The 21,078-nt window shown below is 46.6% G+C and overlaps 1 protein-coding gene across 5 annotated transcripts in view; it reads left to right on the top strand.

Moving 5' to 3' along the window:
• The window catches only part of Hnrnpul1 (heterogeneous nuclear ribonucleoprotein U like 1), a 32,222-nt gene that overhangs the window by 2,540 nt on the left and 8,604 nt on the right, over nt 1-21,078 (top strand). For 3 of the 5 annotated variants that reach the window (XM_028781954.1, XM_028781950.1, XM_028781953.1), the window contains exons 2-10: nt 2,743-2,868; nt 5,109-5,262; nt 7,468-7,541; nt 8,674-8,813; nt 10,811-10,910; nt 12,897-13,009; nt 16,630-16,896; nt 18,232-18,354; nt 18,449-18,577. In XM_028781954.1, coding sequence (XP_028637787.1) covers nt 2,748-2,868; nt 5,109-5,262; nt 7,468-7,541; nt 8,674-8,813; nt 10,811-10,910; nt 12,897-13,009; nt 16,630-16,896; nt 18,232-18,354; nt 18,449-18,577 — 1,221 coding nt within the window. In that variant the 5' untranslated portion in view covers nt 2,743-2,747. Of the gene's footprint in view, nt 1-2,742; nt 2,869-5,105; nt 5,263-7,467; nt 7,542-8,673; nt 8,814-10,810; nt 10,911-12,896; nt 13,010-16,629; nt 16,897-18,231; nt 18,355-18,448; nt 18,578-21,078 lie in introns of all 5 variants that reach the window. The other 2 variants (XM_028781949.1, XM_028781952.1) reach the window with 1 other exon arrangement.

The raw sequence follows: 21,078 nt of genomic DNA, 5'->3' as shown, positions 1-21,078 counted from the left end.
CCCCAAACATGGACTGAACGCTCCAGTGTTTGGCAGGTGAGCTTTTAGGAGATAATGAAAGACCAGCAGAAGATTTGGAAATCCCAACTCCTACATTTCAGTTACAGGGTCAACCTCGAGGGCAGGTACAACTTGTATATTTGGTACCGGGAGATCTAGGCTATCTAGCTGGCTTCTAGAGGAGATTTGGGATCTAAATGGTGACAAGAAAGGACAGAATCTTTTAACAGACAAAGAAGCTAGAGGGTCTAGAATTGAGAAGACTCTCAGGACAGTACTCCATAGTTTCTGCTGAATGGCCTTGCATTGTTAACTATGGATAGTTTTCCAAACAGGAGTAGCTGGAGTTGTGAGGCATGGACTGTGTGGTGGGCAGAGGGCCCTTGTGTCTGCCAGGGGTCATGTCGCTGCTCTGGCAGATGTGGGGGAGGGAAACATGGAGGATATGAAAAAGAAAGGAAACCTGTTGCTTTGGCTGGGGGCCTCATGCTGAAGCAGTGGGAGTATCCCTTTCCAAGAGTGGGCTCCTGAGTCTCCAGAAACAGTAACTTATGTGCCCAGGGAGATGGGGTACTCAGGGGATATGGGGGAACTTGATCAGCCCAGAGTGTCTCTAAGAATTAGGATTGGCATAAATGAGCAGTCCCTTGAGTAGAGGAGATCCTGGTATGAGAGGGAACTTAGAACTAGACACTGTGGCGTCCAACACTTAGAGTGTTCTTCTGAGAAGAAGGTACTGTAGAACTTGGGACTAAACAGTAAAAAGAAGAAAAAAATGAGTCCTCAAAAGAAACTTGTGATTAGCATCTGGTTCACTTGTTCATAAGAAGTGGGATCCTGTGAGGGGTCGCCCTAGATGTAGATGGTTGTAGAGTGTTAGGGATTACCCATGTGCTGACAAGTCTTCCATGGACAGTTCCCTGTGAAGAAGGGAGGAGTGGCCTGTGAATGTATCCAGAGCTGAGGAACCCTGGCAAGAAAGGCTTGTGAAAGAGCTGAGAGGATGCTGCCCTTAACCTTGCTTCTATTCTGACAGAAGGGTCTTGGGAAAGTGAGTTGGATGCTTCAGAACAACCTGTAGACTTGGCAGACCTTTGTGAAGTAAGCAGATCCTTCCCACTCTGGGCCTGGTCTCCTTGTAAAGTGGGAATGGGAAGATTATCCGCCTGGAGTTGTTAGTCCTGAGATTGTGTGTCTAAAGGGCTTCATAGCAAGGTTGCCTGTCTTTAGGGGAATGTTATAGAGAGTAGAAAAGGACCCTAACATCATATCCTCTCTAGGCCAGCCTATCCCCTGTTGGGGGAAAGAACACAGGCTTTCTGGGGAAGCCATTGTCCTGAGACTGAAGGAAGAATAGTTTGAAGAGGCCTTGTGTTCCAGTTAAGGAGATACTCTGTCCCTTGACATCATCGTCATCCCCCACACCCCAACAAATTCATCTTCACCCCTCCCCTTCAGGTTCCCTCTCTAGTACTTCATTCTTGGTAAACAGATACTGTGTATAGCAAGCCACATGACTTCTTGCTTTCCTCCCTTTGGGCTGCACCTGGTTCGTGCCCAGATGTATTTGTCCTCTGAGAAAAAATCCAGTTAACAAGTGGCAGAATAGTCTCCTTCCCCGTGGTTCTGCCTCGCTGCTCCTGGCACAGCTTCTAGCAGGGCTCTGGAGACACCCATCGGTACTCTTACCCCAGGGGAGAGCTGCATGCTGTCCGTCCTAAGTTCATACCGTTCTCTCTTTGTTTCCACTGTAGTTCTGCTTCTCAGCTTTTCACATGAGACATTATTCTTCCCCAGGAAGGGTCTCTGGTCTCCCCGCTGAGCCTTTGACTGTGGATCCTTTGAGTTGAGGCTTATCTGTTCTTTACTGGATTTTTCCTAGTTCTTGGTGCTTCATGTACAGCCAATATATAATTGTGTAGTGTAAGTGTCTGTCTCCCTTAACTGGATGCTTTAGTGGGGCAGGTTTATACTCATCTGTATCCCAGGGTCTGATGTGTGTATGGCGCCTATTCCATAAGCAGTTACTATTGCTATTACCCCTCTTTGCCTCCTGATCCGACAGAACACTTCCTAGCCCTTCCTAGCTCCATCTGTTTGAGAGTCTACTCCTAGTGACCCTGGAGGCTATTATGATTCCGAGGTCTGTACACTGCACTGCCTGTGTTGGTGACACATGCACGAGGCCCTAGATTTAATCATAAGTACATCAAGAGGCAGGGGCAGGCAGGAGTGTTTTAAGTCACAGGTGAATAGGTCTGTTTAGAGAGCTGGTTTGTGCTCCCAAGTTTTGAAGACTGGGCCCTGAAGTCAATTCTAAGCAATACACTTTAAAGTAGAGACCAGTGTTAACAGCTCAGTGAAGTGCCTGGCACATCCTTAGAGCAGCTCCCATTTCTCTAAGTTTAGGCTCCAGAGTAGAAGCTATTCTAAGGATGTACTGCTTCGAGAGACCAAGCTGGACTTAGTTCTTTGACTCTGCATTTCATTTTTAACCGTAGAACTTCTTCCTCAGTCAGTTTAATGTATTCAGTTTCTATAGAGTCCAGTTGTGGATCTGTTTGCAGACTTTTGAGACACAGAGGACATAGCCTTAGAAAGCTAGGGACACCTACTGCCTAAATAGATTTCCATTTGAAGGTGGACTTCTGACAGTCTGTTTACCTGAGTGAAGATAATGTCTTGGTTACAACAGTACTTTCAAATGCATTCATCTAACTGATTTTTTTTTTTATCTTAAAGATGTCATGGACAATATTACCAGACAGAACCAATTCTATGAGACACCAGTCATCAAGCAAGAAAATGAGACAAGCTACGATAGGAGACCACTAGACATGGAACCACAGCAGCAAGCCTATCGCCCAGGTAGGAAGGCTCCCTGACTTCTTTCTTGATGGAAACAGAATCTAAGTAAGACCTTACAGCTTTGTTTTGGGCAATTCTTCTGGCCTTTGTCCTTCTGGTAAGGTTAGTTAGTTAGTTTGTTTGTTGAGGTTGAGATTTAGGTTTTATTCTGTTTGGAGTTCAGGGTTTTATTTTTGTTTTGGTTTATTTTTGAGATACCATCCTTACTAGGTTGTTCAAGTTAGTCTTAAACTCAAAAAGGAGCTGGGACTGGCTTTGTACTCCTGTTCCTTCTGCCTCCATATCCCTCCCAGTTGTGTTTGGTTTTAAAGACAGTAACCCAGTCTAGATTTTGGTTCTCATTCTGGGTATTAGTGCTAGCACCCTGGAGAGTTTAGACCTGAGTGCTAATGCTTTAGCCTTAGAGTCTTACAATGTGAGAGCCAAGAAGAGCTTTCTGAGTCCAGTGCAGTGCTCCTCCCTCTGTTCTGAAGAATGATGCTCCAGTGGACTGACTACCCATTGGGAAGGGCTCCTTCGCCACATACAGCTGCCTCTTAGGGCTCAGAGGGGTATGAGACTGAAATAAACCTCATACTGTGCATTTAAACTCAGGCTCTCTAAACCGTGCCTGTATTATTGCAGAACAGCGTTTTCTATAAGCAGGGAAACATGCAGTTTCTCTGCTGCTTATGTGAGGAGGTGACTTGTCTGGTGGCAAAACTGAAGCTAAACCCAAGAAACTGGCTAAGACAGTGTTCCTGATACATGAGGTTGTTTTTTGTTTTGTTTTGTTTTGTTTTTGTTTTTGTTTGTTGTTTTTTTTCCCTGAGACAGGATTTCTCTGTATATCTCTGCCTGTCCTGGAACTCACTCTGTAGACCAGGCTGGCCTCGAACTCAGAAATCCGCCTGCCTCTGCCTCCCAAGTGCTGGGATTAAAGGTGTGCGCCAGCACTGCCTGGCGGAGCTTCATTTCTTGCGTTAAATCTGTTTTGGGGAAAGACCTGCTGTTGAAAATGCTGAATTGTAACTGTTAATTCCTGGTAAGACACTATTTTAAAAAAGAAGTTGATTCCTTCTGAGGCAGGCTCTCACTGTAGAGCCCAGCTGTTGTAGGTCTTGGGATCCTCCTGCTTGAGTCTCCCAATGCCTAGATTGTTCATGTGCGTCACCATTCCCAGATCTAACGCCTTTGCTCGGGAATCTAATGGATCCTTTCTGATTCCATTCTGTTTGATCCACAAAGTAAAATCCCCTGCTGGGGTGTGTGTAGAGGGGAGGCTAGAGAAACTGTAGATTTGTGTCAGGCTCTGTCTTGGGAGGTCATTTGCCTGGTCGTTGTTGTGGTTTTCTGTGCTGATACCCAGCACCACTGGCTTCCTCTGAGTCTGGCCTGTGTTTAAGCCGTGAAGGCAGCCATCAAAATAACTGAACCCAACCTCTGCCCTGGAAAACCAGGAAAATTGACGTGAAGCCAGCGCTGGGATGAGCACGTAGGAGCGAGTCGCATGAGCCGTAGGTGGACATGGCGTCCTCTTAGCACCCTCTCAGAACATAGGGCAGCATGAGTCCATCACTGGTTCTTTTTTTGTCATCCGTTCACTGATCTGTCTGACTGGGGCTTTCTCAGGTCCCAGATGTTACCCACCATATGACATCTTGTCCAATGTGGTGTAGTGAAGCAGGCTGCAAGAATAACTGACCCCTCCCACTTCCTGGATTGGGCTTTGTAGAAAGTGACTAAAGCCAGAAGAGTTTGCTGTACTCAGTACTCTGCTGACTTCACCTCTTCCCCCTTTGTCCGAGAGAAGCTCAGTAAGAATGAGGAGCACAGGTTCTCTGGGGATGGAGGTGAGGGTGGGGGGCAGTTTAAGTCTGGCTTCTCAGAGTTTAGAGGATCTGTACAGTCTCTTAGGGCTCACTCCTTCTCGGTGTAGGCCAAGGCTACTGTCAGCATTCATGAGCCTTCAGAACATTAGCTAAAAACTGTGTTGTACCTTTGGGTCATTTGAGGGATCTTGACTGTATTTAGTTTTGAAGAGCCCCGTCTCAAGGAAGAGTGTTACCTGACCAGCAGACTGTCACCACACAGACAGCCTCAGAGTCTTCTGGCCTCCTTGGCTCACTCATATGCCTCTTAGCGCTCACCCCTTCACTGTAGTCACAGACCTGCCAGCATCATTAGGGGTGAAGGGCTAGGAGAAGTAATGATCCAGGGGTTTCCAACTGTCTTGACCATCCTGATTCTTCCGACAGTAGAATTGAAGACAGAGATGAAGCAAGAAGCTCCACCCAGCTTCCTTCCCCCTGAAGCCTCACAGCTCAAGACAGACAGACCACAATTCCAGAATCGGAAGAGGCCTTTTGAAGAGAATCGAGGCCGTGGGTACTTCGAGCACCGAGAGGACCGAAGGTGGGTACATGAGAGACAACAGTCGTTTGTTCTCAGTGAGTGGGGCGGAGCAGTGTTCTCTCCTGGGTACTCCTTCCTTACTGGCTGCCAGAATCAACTTTTTTTTTTTCTTTTCTTTTTTTTTGGTTTGGTTTGGTTTGGTTTTTTGAGACAGGGTTTCTCTGTGTAGCCCTGGATGTCCTGGAACTCACTCTGTAGACCAGGCTGGCCTCGAACTCAGAAATCCGCCTGCCTCTGCCTCCCAAGTGCTGCAATTAAAGGCGTGCACCACCACCGCCCGGCCAGAATGAACTTTCTTAAGCTTTATCCTTCCTCCCATTCCTCCCTGCTTATTACCTGCAGAGCAAATGCCAGGCCTTGGGTTTTACTCTTAAGATGCCAGTTTGCATCCTCAGCTCTCTCCTACTGCTTCTGGGCCGGGCAGTGTCTGTTCTGGTGGGATTCTTGTTTGTTTTCCTTTAAGACAGGGTCTCACTATGTAATTCTAACTGGCCTGAAACTTGCTATGTCTTCCAGGCTAGCCTTAAACTCATAAAAATGCTCGTGCTTCAGCCTCTATTCCTGGCTAGTGCCTGATTCCTATTGGCCACGCTATACTCCTTAGTTTGAACTCTGTTTCCTGACGTCCTTCCCCAGCACGACCCCTCGTGCCGACTCATGCCTCATCCAGTCAGCACTCATGAGACACCTTCCCTGGCACTAAGTCCTGAGGGTGTAGAAGCTTGCCTTCTGCTTCCCCAGTACAGGGCTGGGAGTAGACTCTTGCCACAAGTAAGTCACTAGTTCACAGAGTGAGCAAGATGGAAGGTTTGGGAGCTCACATGGAGTGGCCGCTTCTCTGGCCACTTTCCTTAGGACAAGCACTCCCCCTCCTTCCTTTCCCTCTAGGCCCTGCCCTACCCCTTCCTACTCCCCTTCTTTGGCTCCTGTCTACAACCTTGTCCAGTCATGGAGTCTAGGGGTAAGTTGTCCTTTGGTTCAGTCACCTAGCATATTTAATCTCCTACCTGGTGAGGTCTATAACTAGCTTATAGCTATTTAAGAAAAGGCCTAGAGGCCTGGGTATAACTCAGTGCTAAACCCCTGCCTAAACACGAGATAGGCTTTGGGTTTTACCTCTGCCATGGAAGAAGAAATGAAAGAATATGGCTCTCATGGACAGTAAATGAAATTAGGACAAGGAACCTACGTCAGATGGACTTGTTCTTCCTCCCACAAAGCAAAGGCCAGGGGCTACTTGCTGATGACAGGCAGAGGAGGGACATCAGCTCCAATTTGGAGCTGCCAGGGAAAGTTTGCTAGGATACACTTAAGATGACACCTTTAATTCCAGCATTCAGGAGGCAGATCTCTGTGACTTCCAAACCAGCCAAGGTTATGTTGAGATGCCCTGTCCTTAAAAAAAAAAAAATCAAGGCCGGGTAGTGGTGGTGCATGCCTTTAATCCCAGTACTTGGGAGGCAGAGGCAGGGGGATTTCTGAGTTCGAGGCTAGCCTGGTGTACAGAGTGAGTTCCAGGACAGCCAGGGCTACACAGAGAAACCCTGTCTCGAAAAAAAAAAAATCAAGAAACTAATCCTGGACCAGTAGGGCTGGAAGGGGACTTCCTCAAGGGGCACCTGCTGTAAAGAGTGTCAGCCACATCCAAGCTGAGTGCCGGGTGTCGGGCTCAGCCTTTGTTACTCCTGTACAGCAGAAATCAATGAGTTAACAAAGTGTTGTAGAAAGATACCTTGTTCATAATTAAGGACACTTTAAAGAGAGCAAGAAGCTGAAAAAGTGGGTCATTTTATATCCTTTCAGATACAGGATTTTGAGAAGCCGAATACATGGGTACATTTCAGTTGCTGCAGTTTGTCCAGGCCCTTACCCTTAATGTTCTAACTTGAGTTCTGTGGCCTCCCCTGAGTAATCACTCAATGAGGGTAGCAGCTGACAGCGTGCAGAGTGTGGGTCAGAATCTTAGGGAGTGAGAGGAGGATCTGGAAAGGCTCCTTGAGTGATTCTTCTGCCCGTCTTTAACAGAGTAGTCCATTTGTCCTTTTTGTACGCTGAGACTTAATACTCACTGCCCTCAGAAGTATTTGCTAACCCCTGGGAAGAAACGGTGATCCAGAAAGCAGCTGGGGCCACTTGTAAATCTCAGCAGAAACTTGATTTACACTCCTCCATCTGTTACATGACTGACCCCTCTTTCCAATACAGGGGCCGTTCTCCTCAGCCTCCTGCTGAAGAAGACGAAGATGACTTTGATGACACCCTTGTTGCCATTGACACATGTGAGTGCTGAAAGTGCCCATCTGATTCTGCCGCCTTCTGACCTCCATCCTCCCTGTCTAGCGCCATCCGGAGCGAGCCCAGCGAAGCTCCAGAGCCAGGGCACTGGTGTGGAGACAGGCCTGCCCCTGCGTTAGCTGCGGGGCCTGGGCAAGCTGTTCTTCTTCTCCTTGCTTCTTTACAAAGGGAAGAAATGCTGCCTCCTACCTCCAGATCTCCAGCAAGACTCCCAAGAAGACAAAGTTACAAAGGAATATGAAAACCCTGTGCCACCCTATATGGACAGGGGGCTTGTACCTAATCAGGGGAATCTGAGTGCTGCTGGAGAAACTTAACTCTTTGACAACCAGCCCACCAGTTTCCATTAGCTGCTCATGTTCCTAGTGAAACCAATGCCACTTTGTCCTTTGAGACATTGGCCTGTTATCTGTCCTCCATTGCATGAGTGACTTCGCCGTGACTGAACATGTAAGCACTCAGGAGTTAGTACGGAGGACTTGGACTGCTGAAGTCAGTCTGGGTGGTGGAGCCCTTGAGTCTGTTTTCACACACGCCCAGAAGCCTACTCTGACTCTTAAGAACACTGTATCTTATTAACACATCGAATGTTTATGGAGCTCACATTTATAGATCATTGGCTATGTGTTTTGGTGAGACATAAAGATAGACAATTCTCTTCTATCACAAGCTACTAAAGACAGCTAACCATTTCTGAAAGTGTTGGGTAGCGGTGGTCCACAAACCAGCACTAAATGTTGATATATTGACAGTGATTTTCAGCCTGCCAAGAAATGAGAGCACCTTGTAGACAAGATGGTCAAGAAAAGGTTCCCTAAAGGTTTGACTGGCTCTTTCTGGATGCCAGGTGTATTTCAGGTCAGATATTCATACCAGAGCTAGGAACAGAAATCTGCTTTTAAGCAATTAGCACTGAGATGTAGTTAAAGTGTATGGTACTAGGGTACTCTCAGTATCCTGAAATCTCAATTTGAACTTACTTATATGGCGGTTAAACCTGTCTCTAGGTTGTGACACATTACCTTCAAAGGTATTACTACAGTTTCTGAGGGACTTCTGAAGCCTGTCCTTGAACCCCACACATCAGCCAGTTGTCTGGGTTTTTTTTCTTCACAGATAACTGTGACCTGCACTTCAAAGTGGCCCGAGACCGGAGTAGTGGCTATCCATTGACAATCGAGGGCTTTGCATACCTGTGGTCAGGAGCCCGTGCCAGCTATGGGGTCAGAAGGGGGCGTGTGTGTTTTGAAATGAAGGTGAGTGGGAGACAAGAGAGACAGAAATTAAGTCTATCCTTTGGAGTAGCCTGTCACCAGCCAGCCACCTTGATCAGAGCTGTGAATCAAGTGATTGGTTTGAACTTAGATAATGTCCAAGCAGACAAAAGTATGATGAACTGTCATGGCCTGTCTTAGAAAAAAAAAGTAGGACAATTGTATTCTTTTCTGTGGTGAGATTTGTGGCAGATAGTGCCGAGACTACAGTAAAATGGGCAAAGGGGTTGTCTCAAAGAAAGAACGGGCTCCAGGGAAATGGCTTACCAAGTCAGGGCACTTGCAGCCACACCTGACAACCTTCAGTCTTGTTAGCCACATGGTGGAAGGAGAGGATCAATTTCTGAAAGTTGTTCTCTTGACAACGAGCGTACACCCGTGCAGAATTGTGTAAGTATAGTTCAAAAACAGAGTGGGCTCAGATGGGCTCAGAAGCCACTGCTTTGTTGGAAGTCAGAAGGGAGCTGGGCGAGGAGCTGCCCACGTCGCCCGTTACCAGAGTTCCACGTCAGGGTATGAGAACAGTGCATATTCCTGTGGAGCAAGAGTTCAGTTTGCAGGGTGTAGAATTAAAAGGCAGAAGTTGTTAGCATGTTCTTTCCGTGAGCCCCTCCTCCCCAAGGTCACATGCTTGTTAACAGTTTTAGGCAGGGGGTATAATGCTTGGGGGAGATGTGTGTTTAAGAAAGGAAGTTCCATCCCTGCACTGGGGATAAAGATTCATATGTGTTCTTTGTATATCCAAACTCACTGTTGATAGTATCTGTAGAGTCTTTCACACACAGCCAGTGCTGAGCTCTTCCTGTGGATTGCCTCACTAATCCTCACAGTGGTAACATGAAATAAATATTCTCTGCACCTCAGCCTAGAGATGCAGTGGACACAGGTTCCTTTTACTGACTGACACCATCAATTGAAGACACAGTATTTAATGTACCAGTTAAAGAAATGCTGTCAAACTGTATGGCTTTCTTCTGTGGATTATAGGATGAACTGTTATTTCACAGATACATGAAAAATGTCTGAAAGTCAGTAGACTGTGGTATCTTTCTAAGGCTGTAAACCAGTTCCAGTAGATAGGGATATCCAGTAGCCATCATGATGTAACTAGATGCCACAGAGTGTGGGATTAAAAAGCAGACAGTGTCCTGTTCTCCATCCCTATCCTTTCCATTTAAGGGAAGTTTCGGGGAGAGCAGAGCAACACAGGTGTTAAGGATGGTTTCGTTCCCCGCTTCTGTTACTTGCTACTGTGGCTTGAACATTTTTCCATACTCTTACCTTAGTCCTGCCTCATCTTTTTAATTTGTTTTGTGGCCTGATTGTACCATAATGTACCTGGTTCCTTATTGATGGTTTTCTGCCCGGCTTTTATAAAAAGAATACTGCGCTCAGTGTCCTTGTAAGCTCACATTTGCATACGTGAACCCCTAGAGGGATCTAGAGGTGCTGAGTTACAAAGCATGTGCGCTTAAACTCTCTTGTTTTTATGATGCTATGAACCCAGCCTCATGCCTGCTGTGCAAGTGATTTCTCCAGTGAAAGTTTATTTCCCCTGCAACCAGTATTAAAACTTCAGAGGGAAGCTGGATTTGGGGGGCCCTGCCATCACAAAAGGCTCTTGGGAGCTACTTGAGCTCCTGTTCTAGCAACCAAGTCATCTTCATATCTATTTCTCTATCTGTCTATCCACCCATCCATCCATCCACCCACCCACCCATCCATCCATCCATCCATCCATCCTATCTAGGCAGGATCTCACTGGCCTAGGCTTGCCTTAGCCTCACTGTGTTGTTCAACCTGGCCTTGAATTGTGGCAGTCTTCCTGTTTCTGCCTACTCAGTACTGAGATTACAGGCATGAACCACCGTTCCAGCACCATCACTGTTAATTGCCTGATACACTTACTTCCTGCATTGCCTCATAACTCACCAGCTTTAAGAGAATCGATCCTGAGCCTTCTTGTGTTCTGTCTTCAGATCAATGAGGAAATCTCCGTGAAGCACCTTCCATCTACAGAGCCCGACCCCCACGTTGTCCGTATTGGCTGGTCCTTGGACTCTTGCAGCACTCAGCTAGGTAAGGAGAGCTCAGCCAGGCAGTTCTCAGTAGAGAGTGATAGCCCTTGGCCCTGGATTCTCAGGACTTCTAAGCTGCTCTTCCCAGTATCGGACTCAACACACACCTGGGTGGGGGTCGGGGGTGGGAGACAGGTACAGTGGTTAATTTCATGTCACTGCCTGGCTTCAGGCAGACTAGATTCAGCTGAAACTTGTTGGAAGCAACTTTTTTTCAGAGTTAATTCTTCCACTTTGTCTTTTACCAGAGGGTTCAGAGTTCTCTTTGAGAACTGTTTCCTTTATTTGAAACCACTTCTACCCTCACACCATACTGAAATAAATTTGTAAGCCCTGTCCTTTATGATTTTCTGTCCAGACTAGAACCTAGAGTGAAAGTGGAAGAAGCAGGGCTGCCAGGCCCAGTGACCATCTTGTGCACATTCATTGCTTCTGGTTTTTATGCATACTCAAACTGGGTCATGCTGTGAACTTTTATGTAGCCTAGTTTTTTTTAATCTATAATGGGCCAGATTTTGGAAATGATGGTTTCTTGACCAATGCATAATTTTCCATTCTGTAGCAATTTCTGCTTTTTGTTTTGTGGTGGGTGCTGGGAATTGAGCCCAGGGCCTCACAAAAGCTAGGTAGTCGGTTGTTCTGCCCCCCAACCTGCATCCCAGCCCCATTGTGTTTCTTTAACATTTCCTTTTGTAGCTTATTTAATTTCATGGTTTTGCTTGAGTTCCTATTCTTGCAATTACTTTACAACTTTAGATAAATCCTTAAAAGTAGGTATGTGAGGTTAATCCTCAGCACCACACACACAGAATGATACAGCAGGTAAAAAGGCTGGTAAGAGCTGGTGAGAGGGCTGAACCAGTAAGAGCACTTGGTACACAGGCCTGAGGAAGGCCTGTGTCAGTAAACATGGAAGAAGAGAACTGGCTCTCAAGGATGTCATCTGACTTTTCTCTGCACATGCCCACTCACACAAAATAATAACTGCTACTTTTTATTTTTATATGTAGTAGCATTCTTTATTTAAGAATCATGGGTCCAGGGTAGCAGTTAAGAGCACTGGCTGTTCTTCCAGAGGAACAGGGTTCAATTCCCAACACCCACGTGTCAGCTTATAGCTGTCTATAATTCTCATTTCAGGGTATCTGGTACCTTATAGTTAGTCATACATACAGGAAAACCCCAATGTACATGAAAATATTTTTTAAAAAAAATCATTTGCATCCTTAAAGCAAACAAAAAAGGTGCTTGCTGTTGTTGCAGAAGACCCGGGTTTGATTCCCGGCCTCTGTAACCTAGAGTTGGAGAGGTTGGAGAGACTCCGCTGCCCTCCAGCCTCCAGGCACCTGTAACCAGAAGGTACACATACATTCAGGCAGGCACACATGCACATCGGTAAAAATGTTTAAAAGCCTTCTTTAAAAGAAGAGTTCAGGAATGGTGGCACACATGTGGAATCCCAGCTCCTGGGTTGTGGAGGCAGAAAGATCAAAGTTTGAAGACAGACCTGGCTCTTCAGTGAGTTTGAGGCTTGCTGGGCCAACATGAGACCCAATCTCAACAAAACATAAAGAAAAAAAATAATAGATCAGAGCCAGGTGCAGTGATAAATTCCTCAGTCCTGGCTATATCCGGGAGGATTGAGAATGTGAGGCCAGCCTGGGCATTCTGAAAGACCCAGTCCAAAAGAAACAAAGGTCATCTCATTTTATCTTTTTCTTAGTGTTGAAATACAGGTGGTGGCCAGATACAGTGTCATATACCTTTAATCCCAGTACTTGGGAGGCAGAGGCAGGAGAACTTTTGTAAGTTTGAGGCTTGCCTGGACTACAAAGTGAGTTCCAGGCCAACAAGGGCTATACAGTGAGACTTGTTTCAAAACAAAACAGTAAAGAAAATGACTTTGTCTTCAGATTAAAAGTATGTGGCAGCTTGAAGGTGTTAAGTCAGTCCATCAGAGATTTAACCTACCTGTGCCTTCCTTCAGGTGAAGAGCCTTTTTCCTATGGTTATGGAGGCACAGGGAAGAAGTCTACCAATAGCCGCTTTGAAAACTACGGAGACAAATTTGCAGAGAACGATGTGATTGGCTGCTTTGCGGTGAGTGCTGGCAGCCTGTGGGAACTGGCAGTGCCAGGTGCCTGACTGTAGACGTTTCAGGATATCTGTAGCTTTTGTCTACGTTTACTCAGCCACTGTCTCCATGTGTTACTGTCGATGTTATAGGTTGATAGTGTCTCCTCCAGAGTAGGAATTACTGATTTGGGTGAGATTCTGCTATCCTTGTCGTTAAGCAGAACTGACTGATGGTATCATGAAGATTTGGGGACTTAAGTCTACACAACTCCCTCTGTCTGTGGTTACCACAATGACATTTTCTAATCAAACTTAGGGATTTCTTCCTTTGTCAGGAAACAGCCAGTGTGCTTTTGGCTCCCATTGGCATCACCTTATCTTCCCACCTGTTTTTATACCTGACCCTAGTTGAGCTGACATCCCATCGTGCACTGCCTTCTAGACAAGCGGAAGCATACGGTGGAGGGGGCCTGTGCTGCCACGTCAGCTCTGGAGAAGAATGAGCGGCAGTCACTGGCTCTGGGGCCAGACTTGCTGAGCTCAGTTCTTGCTCTGAGGCTTCCAGCCCCAGACAGCTTCCCTGATGGTCTCCTTCACACTTTGCTCTTACCTCTCTTGTTCTTTCTTTTGCGTTGGGTTGTAACCCATTACCAGCACTTGGAATGTTAGGTGGCCCAGAGTAGCACCCCTTCACACGGTTAGTATTAATGATTTCAAGCAGCCTTGTGAGCTGTGTCATGAGGCCCCAGGGGAAGAGACTGCCCAGAGAACTTGTGTTCAGGCTCTTCTCTTCTGCCCTTACTTGTTCACATAACTCCTTTTTTAAAAAACTTGGAAAATGACTTCAAACTTAGAGACACTGGGGAAGCAGCTCGCCTGATAGTGTGCTTGTTGAGTCCACAGAGCCCTGGGTTTGGTCTACGTCATCACATGAGACTGGGTACAGAGACAGCTGTAAGCCTAGCTCTCAGAAGGCAGAGACAGGAGGGCCATAACTTCAAGGACATTCTTGGCTACATAGTTTAAGATTAGTCTAGGTTATATGAGACTCAAAAAACAAATCAATAAAAAAAAATTTTAAAAAAGAAAGTAACAACACAGACGAAGGACCCCACCAACCACCACCACCAACAAAAAAAAAAAAAAAAAAACCTTTAGAAAAACAAGAATAAAGAATCTTCGGTACCACCGTGCAGTGGTGGCACACACCTTTAATCCCAGCACTTGGGAGACAGAGGCAGGCGGATTTCTGAGTTCAAGGCCAGCCTGGTCTACAGAGTGAGTTCCAGGACAGCCAGGGCTACACAGAGAAACCCTGTCTTGAAGAAAACAACAAAAAAACAAACACTCTTCAGTACCTTTACCACATTTGCTTTAACCGTGTGTCTGTCTGCACAGGTGTTTCTTTTTTGTATTTGACCCATTTGCGAGAACATTGTGTTGTCTCCTATCCCTGATATTTCTCTGCCTTCCACATCCAGTCTGGTTTTTTAGTGATGATCTCAAGCTCACTTTGTAAGTGAAGATGACTTTGCTTTCCTTTTTTTTTTAAAGATTTATTATTATTTATTTATTTCATTTATATGAGTACAGTGTAGCTGTCTTCAAACACACCAGAAGAGGGCATCAGATCCCATCACAGATGGTTGTGAGCCACCATGTGGTTGCTGGGAATTGAACTCAGGACTTCTGGAAGTGCAGTCAGTGCTCTTAGCCGCTGAGCCATCTCTCCAGCCTGACCTTGCCTTCCTGATCCTCCCTCTCCCTCTCAAGTACTCGCTCAGATTGCAGGTGTGAGCCACTGTACCAGCACGGAGCTTTCTCTTGAAAAGTTTACAGGCTCATGGTTGTGAACATGTCTTTTCCTGTGCATCTTTCTCTCCCTTAACATTCATACTTAAACTTGTAGTCAAATGTTTTGAGTAAAATCTATCTCTGCTTAAAGAAAGAGTCCACATATGATTCCTTTTTCCCAGAGGTCATAGTAGGGGTTTGAAGGGTGTAGAAATCAGGATCTGGGGAAGCAGAACATACTTGTTTAAATCTCAAGTCCTCAGCTGACAGAGAGAAAGGATCAAGTAGGAAGTAGATGGTGCGTTTCAACCGTAAGACGTAGATTTCCTGCAGCCGAGAGGACAGCATGCTGCTCAGTCACTCTGCCTTGGACAGATGGCTGTGTGGGTACACGTGTTAGCTGTGGGGGCTACTTTCTTTATACTGTGGTGGTTCTTCTAATAAAGCTGGTGCCCAGGGCAGGTGACCCCCGAAGTATTCATTTCCATGCCAGACCAAAAGTGGCTGGAACCACTTGTCCCTACGTGGGAAGAAAATGGCAGACGCTGTACTATGTGCAGAATTGTGCTGGGTTTGTGTTGGTGTGTCTGCTGAGCACGGCCGTTCATTCTCTGTGATACGTCTTAACTGGCGTGAAGGATGCTGACAGAGGACTAGGGAGCTCCTCAGCAAAGATGCCTCCAGCACTGCCTGAAGGGCAGACTCGGGTGGTCCCCCAGTCTCAGAGCTCCCTCATCCTGAGTTTTGAAGCTTGCCTGTATTGCCCTCTGTACCACGCCTACAGTGGTCTTCTGGAGCAGCTTTGCCCAGGCTCTGCTCTCGACTTTAAAACAAGTCAGTTCTCTGCTTCATTACCAGCAATGGTCTAAACTATCTCTAGACCAGGCTGGCCTTGAACTTACAGAGATCCTCCTACCTCTGCCTCCCAAGTGCTGAGATTAAAGATGTGCACCACCACCATCTGGCCTTTTTTTTTTTTTTCCATAAAGAAACGAGATAAAATAATTTGATTTAGGTCATAAAATAGGATCCACTATAACTTGAGAAACTCAGTAAACGAGTGACTCTTTGCACGCATGTCTTGTGATTACTTTTCTCTTGCCTTTTGTGTCTCAAGGCCTCTGACCTGTGCTCTCTTACCACAAGGTTTGTGCACACGGCTCATTCCCATTTAATTGGGCAGGACCTAACTTACACATTCCCTTTAAGAAACCCAGGGGTATTTTTACTGAATTCCAATATTGAGACTCCTTGTTTGATTCTCTGTTGACCCCTGAATTCCATGAATTCCATGGGATCCACATGGACAGTCATGTACCAGGAGGAGTGTGAGCACTCTGGGGAAGTGCATTGAATAATAATGCAATAACAGGGGATACACTGGTTTGTATCCTCTTGTGGCGCTGCGCGAGGCTGTTGGAAGTGCCTGTCCTGGCTGCTTTTATCTGTATCTGCTCCCTGTCAGTTTGGGGGACAAGGCAAGATTACTACCTTCATCTTTATCTCAGCCTAAGCACAAGACCCAAACAGGTTACCAGCTTCCAGATCTTGAGTAAGAAAGGATTTGGGTAAAATGTCTCTGAGCTTTTCCTGATGCTGCCTAACTTGTGTGTACACCAAGAGCGAATGCCCTGGGGTCCAGAAAAATGGCCATTTTACTCCCTGCATTGACTCTCACACCTGTGGCTCTTGGTGCCTCTAGCTAAGAGTGTACAGTTGATGTGTCTTAAGAGAAGATTTCATGTAGCCTAGACTGGTCTAAATTCATGCTCTTTCTGCCGCAGCCTTCCAGATGCTGCAACTGTGGGACTCTGCTATCACCGCAGCTCACCCTTGACTCTCTCTCCTAGGACTTTGAATGTGGAAACGATGTGGAGCTTTCCTTTACCAAGAATGGCAAGTGGATGGGCATTGCCTTCCGGATCCAGAAAGAAGCCTTAGGGGGCCAGGCTCTCTACCCTCATGTCCTGGTGAAGAACTGTGCTGTGGAATTTAACTTCGGGCAGAGAGCAGAGCCCTACTGTTCTATTCTCCCAGGGTTCACATTCATCCAGCACCTTCCCCTCAGTGAGCGGATACGAGGCACCATTGGACCAAAGAGCAAAGCAGAGTGTGAGGTAAGTGGGACCAGAGGACTAAACTGGTGGCCACTCCTCCAGAGCCACCCGAGGCAGCGTAGGAACACTAAATAGTTTGTACCTGGTGAAAAGAACAGAAACTTGAGCAAACTGGGTGTGTGGCTTCTTCGTGCCAGCTCCTTGGTTTACACTGGAGTTGAAAAGCTGCTTTGAATATGACGTTCCAAAGGAAAGTGACCACACTCCTCTTGGTCGGGGCCTGACTGTAGGGGACAGAGGCTTCCTCGTAGCAGTGCAGGACAGCAGCATACTCTGCTGCCCAGAGTTCTTGGAGAGGGCTAAGAAATCCCACCCTCCCAGTTAGGGCTGCGAGTGTGACAGGCGGCCTTTGGCTCAGTAGCCACATGGACCACCTTTGTTTCTCTTTGTTGGTTTTAATGAACTGTGGTCTCTGTAGCCAAGGCTGGCCTTGAGTTCATGGCTGCCCTGCCCTAACCTTCCAAATGAGGTAATTGTGACTTTTTTCTTAAGATATATATTTCTCATAAACAGTTTGTGGTTGTTTCAGAAAATTAAGAAATATATATGTCTTAAGTTGCCAGTAATTCTGTGGGAATTTATGGCAAAATATTTATCTGAAGATTTTGGAATCTTATCCTGCTTCCGACTGTCTCTACCTATAATTGAGATCTCATGACAAGCAATTTGCTATCCTGTCCTTTTACAGTTAACATTACTTTATGGTCAGTCCTATGGCATGAAAACCTCCCTTTATACCTTTTTTTGAGACCGTCTTACTGTGTTACTCAGGTGGGCCTCAGACTCCCTAAACTCTAGTTCTCTGAGTGCTTCCACTCTCAGGTCACTGGGACTATAGGTGTGCTCCTCCACATCTGACTTGTAACATGTTAATGGCTTTAAAAAAGAGTCAGTCCCTTTATTGTGCATGTGGCTTATACATAGTGTTTGTTGAATTCTAAATAGGATGATGAAATGAAAATCATGACCTTGTGGGTACACTTCAGTTCTCGTTTTCAGGCTCTTAAGACTGTACCATTTCTTATACCTGTCCGTGGTTTAATCCCAGGCCACGGGTTTCCGTTGCCGTTGGCTGCTTCATCCTTTTATAACTACTATGGGTGGGACTTGACCTGGTGCTTGCCTATGCCAGACTGTAGACTCAGAGTCTGACAAGCCTTATGTCTTTGACTCCCAACAGCAACACTGAGATAGATGCTATTACTTCCATTTTCCAGAGGCAGCCAGGAGGTTCAGAGTCATCATCATGGGCACCATCAAGCCAGGGTGGTGCTATGCCACCATGCCACAGCTGCTGCTGTTTCACAGCACCCCTTCCCTGTCCTGTTCTTGTAGATCCTGATGATGGTAGGCCTGCCTGCTGCCGGCAAGACCACGTGGGCCATCAAACATGCAGCCTCCAACCCCTCCAAGAAGTACAACATTCTGGGTACCAATGCCATCATGGATAAGATGCGGGTAAGGATGACCTGTGAGATTACCTTCCCTCCCAGCCTCGGGATGCTATCTGTACCTAATGCTCCACTCACCTTTCATTACCTCTTGCCCACAGGTGATGGGCCTGCGTCGGCAGCGGAACTACGCTGGCCGCTGGGATGTGCTGATCCAGCAGGCCACTCAGTGCCTCAACCGTCTTATTCAGATCGCTGCCCGCAAGAAGCGAAACTATATCCTAGATCAGGTACTTGCAACCAGCGGTCCTTGGCAGAGGAGTGGAGAGCTAGTCACTGCATGGGGATTCCCCTCCAGCCCTTTTCTCATTTCTCCATAATGCTCTGTAGCAGCTGTGCTGGTCAGGCGTACACCGTACATGAGGAGAGCAGTAGACCCTTCATACCACTTCCTAAGCCCTATCTTTGGTAGGATTTGGGGTCATGGACCCAGCCCATTCATTTTTAGGCGACAGTCACATAGCCAGATGAAAGGCATAGATTTCTTTATGTGTGTAGATGTTTTGCCTGCATATCAGTTTGCTACATGTGTGCCTGGTTCACAGAAGGCAGAAGAGGGCATCAGATCTTTGGTACTGGAGTTACAGTTTTGTAAGCTGCCATGTGGGTTCTGGGAATGGTCTTCTGGAAAAGCAGCCAGTACTCTCAACCATTGAGCTATTTCTGCAGCCTCAAGAGCCAAAGATTTCTAAGCCTCATAGGTGTGAACCCCAACTCTGCTACTTCCTAGTTAAGTGTTTGTGGGCAACCAACTTTATCGAGTGAATCTTAGCATCCTAGTTTGCAAAATGGAGAGCCTAAGGCCCCTCACACCTCCAAAGAACATAGTTCAGGACAGCTAGTGTGAATGTCATTACGTACTCGCAGAATAAAGGTGCTCTAGCTTCCCTGGGCACATTCTTACCAGTGGGGAGCACATGTTGACATTTCAGTTACGGATGGGGTTTGGTCAGTTTTGAATCGGAGTAAAAACAATGTATGGTTTCAGCATTGTCAAAAGAGTGAGTGGCCTACATAGAGCTTAGAATCCCTGTCACTGATGAGTTCTACATGTCGGTTGCCTACGCAGCATTGTGATCGCGTTGGTTGTGTGTGGGCTCCGTTGAGTGGCAGCAGAGTGTATTTACTTGTCTCGGATTCTGTGGTTCAGCTTTACATTCATGCTTTCTTAGGAACCTGTAAGCAAACAAATAGACCCTGTAAAGCCCCATGGTGTAACCTGGCTGAAGTGCCTTCCGTGTGTGGCACTACTCAGTACCATGACTTTAAAGGGAGCTGGTAGCTAACATTGGCGGCTGCCACAGTGGGAAGGAAAGCCCCAGGAGCTATGTTGTCCTCATGTGACTTGAAGATCCTACACAGACCAGTTGGTGACAATATGTAAGCGATTTGTGGTTTTCCTTTAGCTCAGCTCTGACAGCAGGGAGTCTAGTACTTGCTTAGCTTGGCTTCTTGTACTGGGAGTCAAGTCTAGGACCTTGCTTGTGCTGGATAAGCATTCTCCCAATCAAGCTGTATCTTCACTGCTCCCCAAGTCATTGCCCTTTCTCCTTGTTAGGCCATTTTGGAATTTTAGTCTGTCTGTACCCCATTGGACTTACTGTTCTAAAAGGCTGAGCAACAGTGTTAATAGCCTAAGATTCCTCTTTTGAACTCCCAAGAAAGAATTCCCTGCCTGTCCTTTACTCATATCACTGGCCAGATTAAATTAGCCCAACAGTGGGAGTTACGGTGAAAGCATGCCATGTGCCATTTCTGTCCTGCAGTTCAGCCAGGCACAGAGCAGAACTAATGCAGCCTTCCTAGCGGCTGCATCCTTGTTTGGAGCTGGAGTTGGGACTGGACTGCAAAGATCCCTGTGGTGTCCAGCCTGCTGACCTCCCAGAAAGGATGCAGATCAGGCCATATGATCCAGGCCAGCCGTAATGCAAAGGCTCTTGCCCTCTAGAGTAAGAACACAGTTCTAGTTTACCCAAGGCTAGAGCCAGGAGCTGGAGCTCTCGGTCAGTGAGGCCAAGAAGGAGCTTTTAAGCCAGTGGCTTTTCTTGTTTTACCCTAAACTCCAAAAAGTGTTCCAGAAAATTTAAATTATGAGAAATCTGTTGTATGAATGAATTTGGGCAAAGGTTTAGAGCCGATTTTGTCACTACCACACCATTAGCTGTGCCTCTGAGGATTACATTGATAATGCATAGCAGTCTCATGGGCAGGGTAGATCTTTAAAGAGACCAGCACTGCATGCTGTGTCCCCATGGTCGCAGAGTCTCAGCCCAGATCCTATTCCCTGTGGTTAGCTCTCCTGTACCTATTATGTGTGTCAACTTTAGACATGCCCGTCCTTTACCTTTACAACTCTGCTGAGGCTGGGCAGCCGAGATTCTACTTTTGCCAGGCCCTAGCCGGGCAACCCTAGAATGAGGTTTCTAGCCTGTCCTTAGGCTATCATAGGGTTTCAAAACAGGATGTTCAACAGCAACCGTGTGTTCTAAGAGACAACCAAGTTGCCCAAACCATCTGGATCTGGGGGCTGTGGACTGTAGGACCCTCTTAGAGGTGTGTCAGGGCCTAGGCAGGGCATTGGTCACTCAGTTGGCTGCATACAGCTTGGCTTACTTGGCCTCATAGTCAAAGCTTTGGTTCTGGCTGAGCATGATGGTGCATACCATGATGACAGCACTCAGGAGACAGAAACAGGCTCATCTCCGAGTTGAGGTCCAAGCTATGTGAGACC

Source organism: Grammomys surdaster, unplaced genomic scaffold (genome assembly GCF_004785775.1).
Source record: "Grammomys surdaster isolate TR1022 unplaced genomic scaffold, NIH_TR_1.0 591, whole genome shotgun sequence".
NCBI classification, from domain to species: domain Eukaryota; kingdom Metazoa; phylum Chordata; class Mammalia; order Rodentia; family Muridae; genus Grammomys; species Grammomys surdaster.
This window is presented reverse-complemented; position numbering and strand designations above follow the sequence as displayed.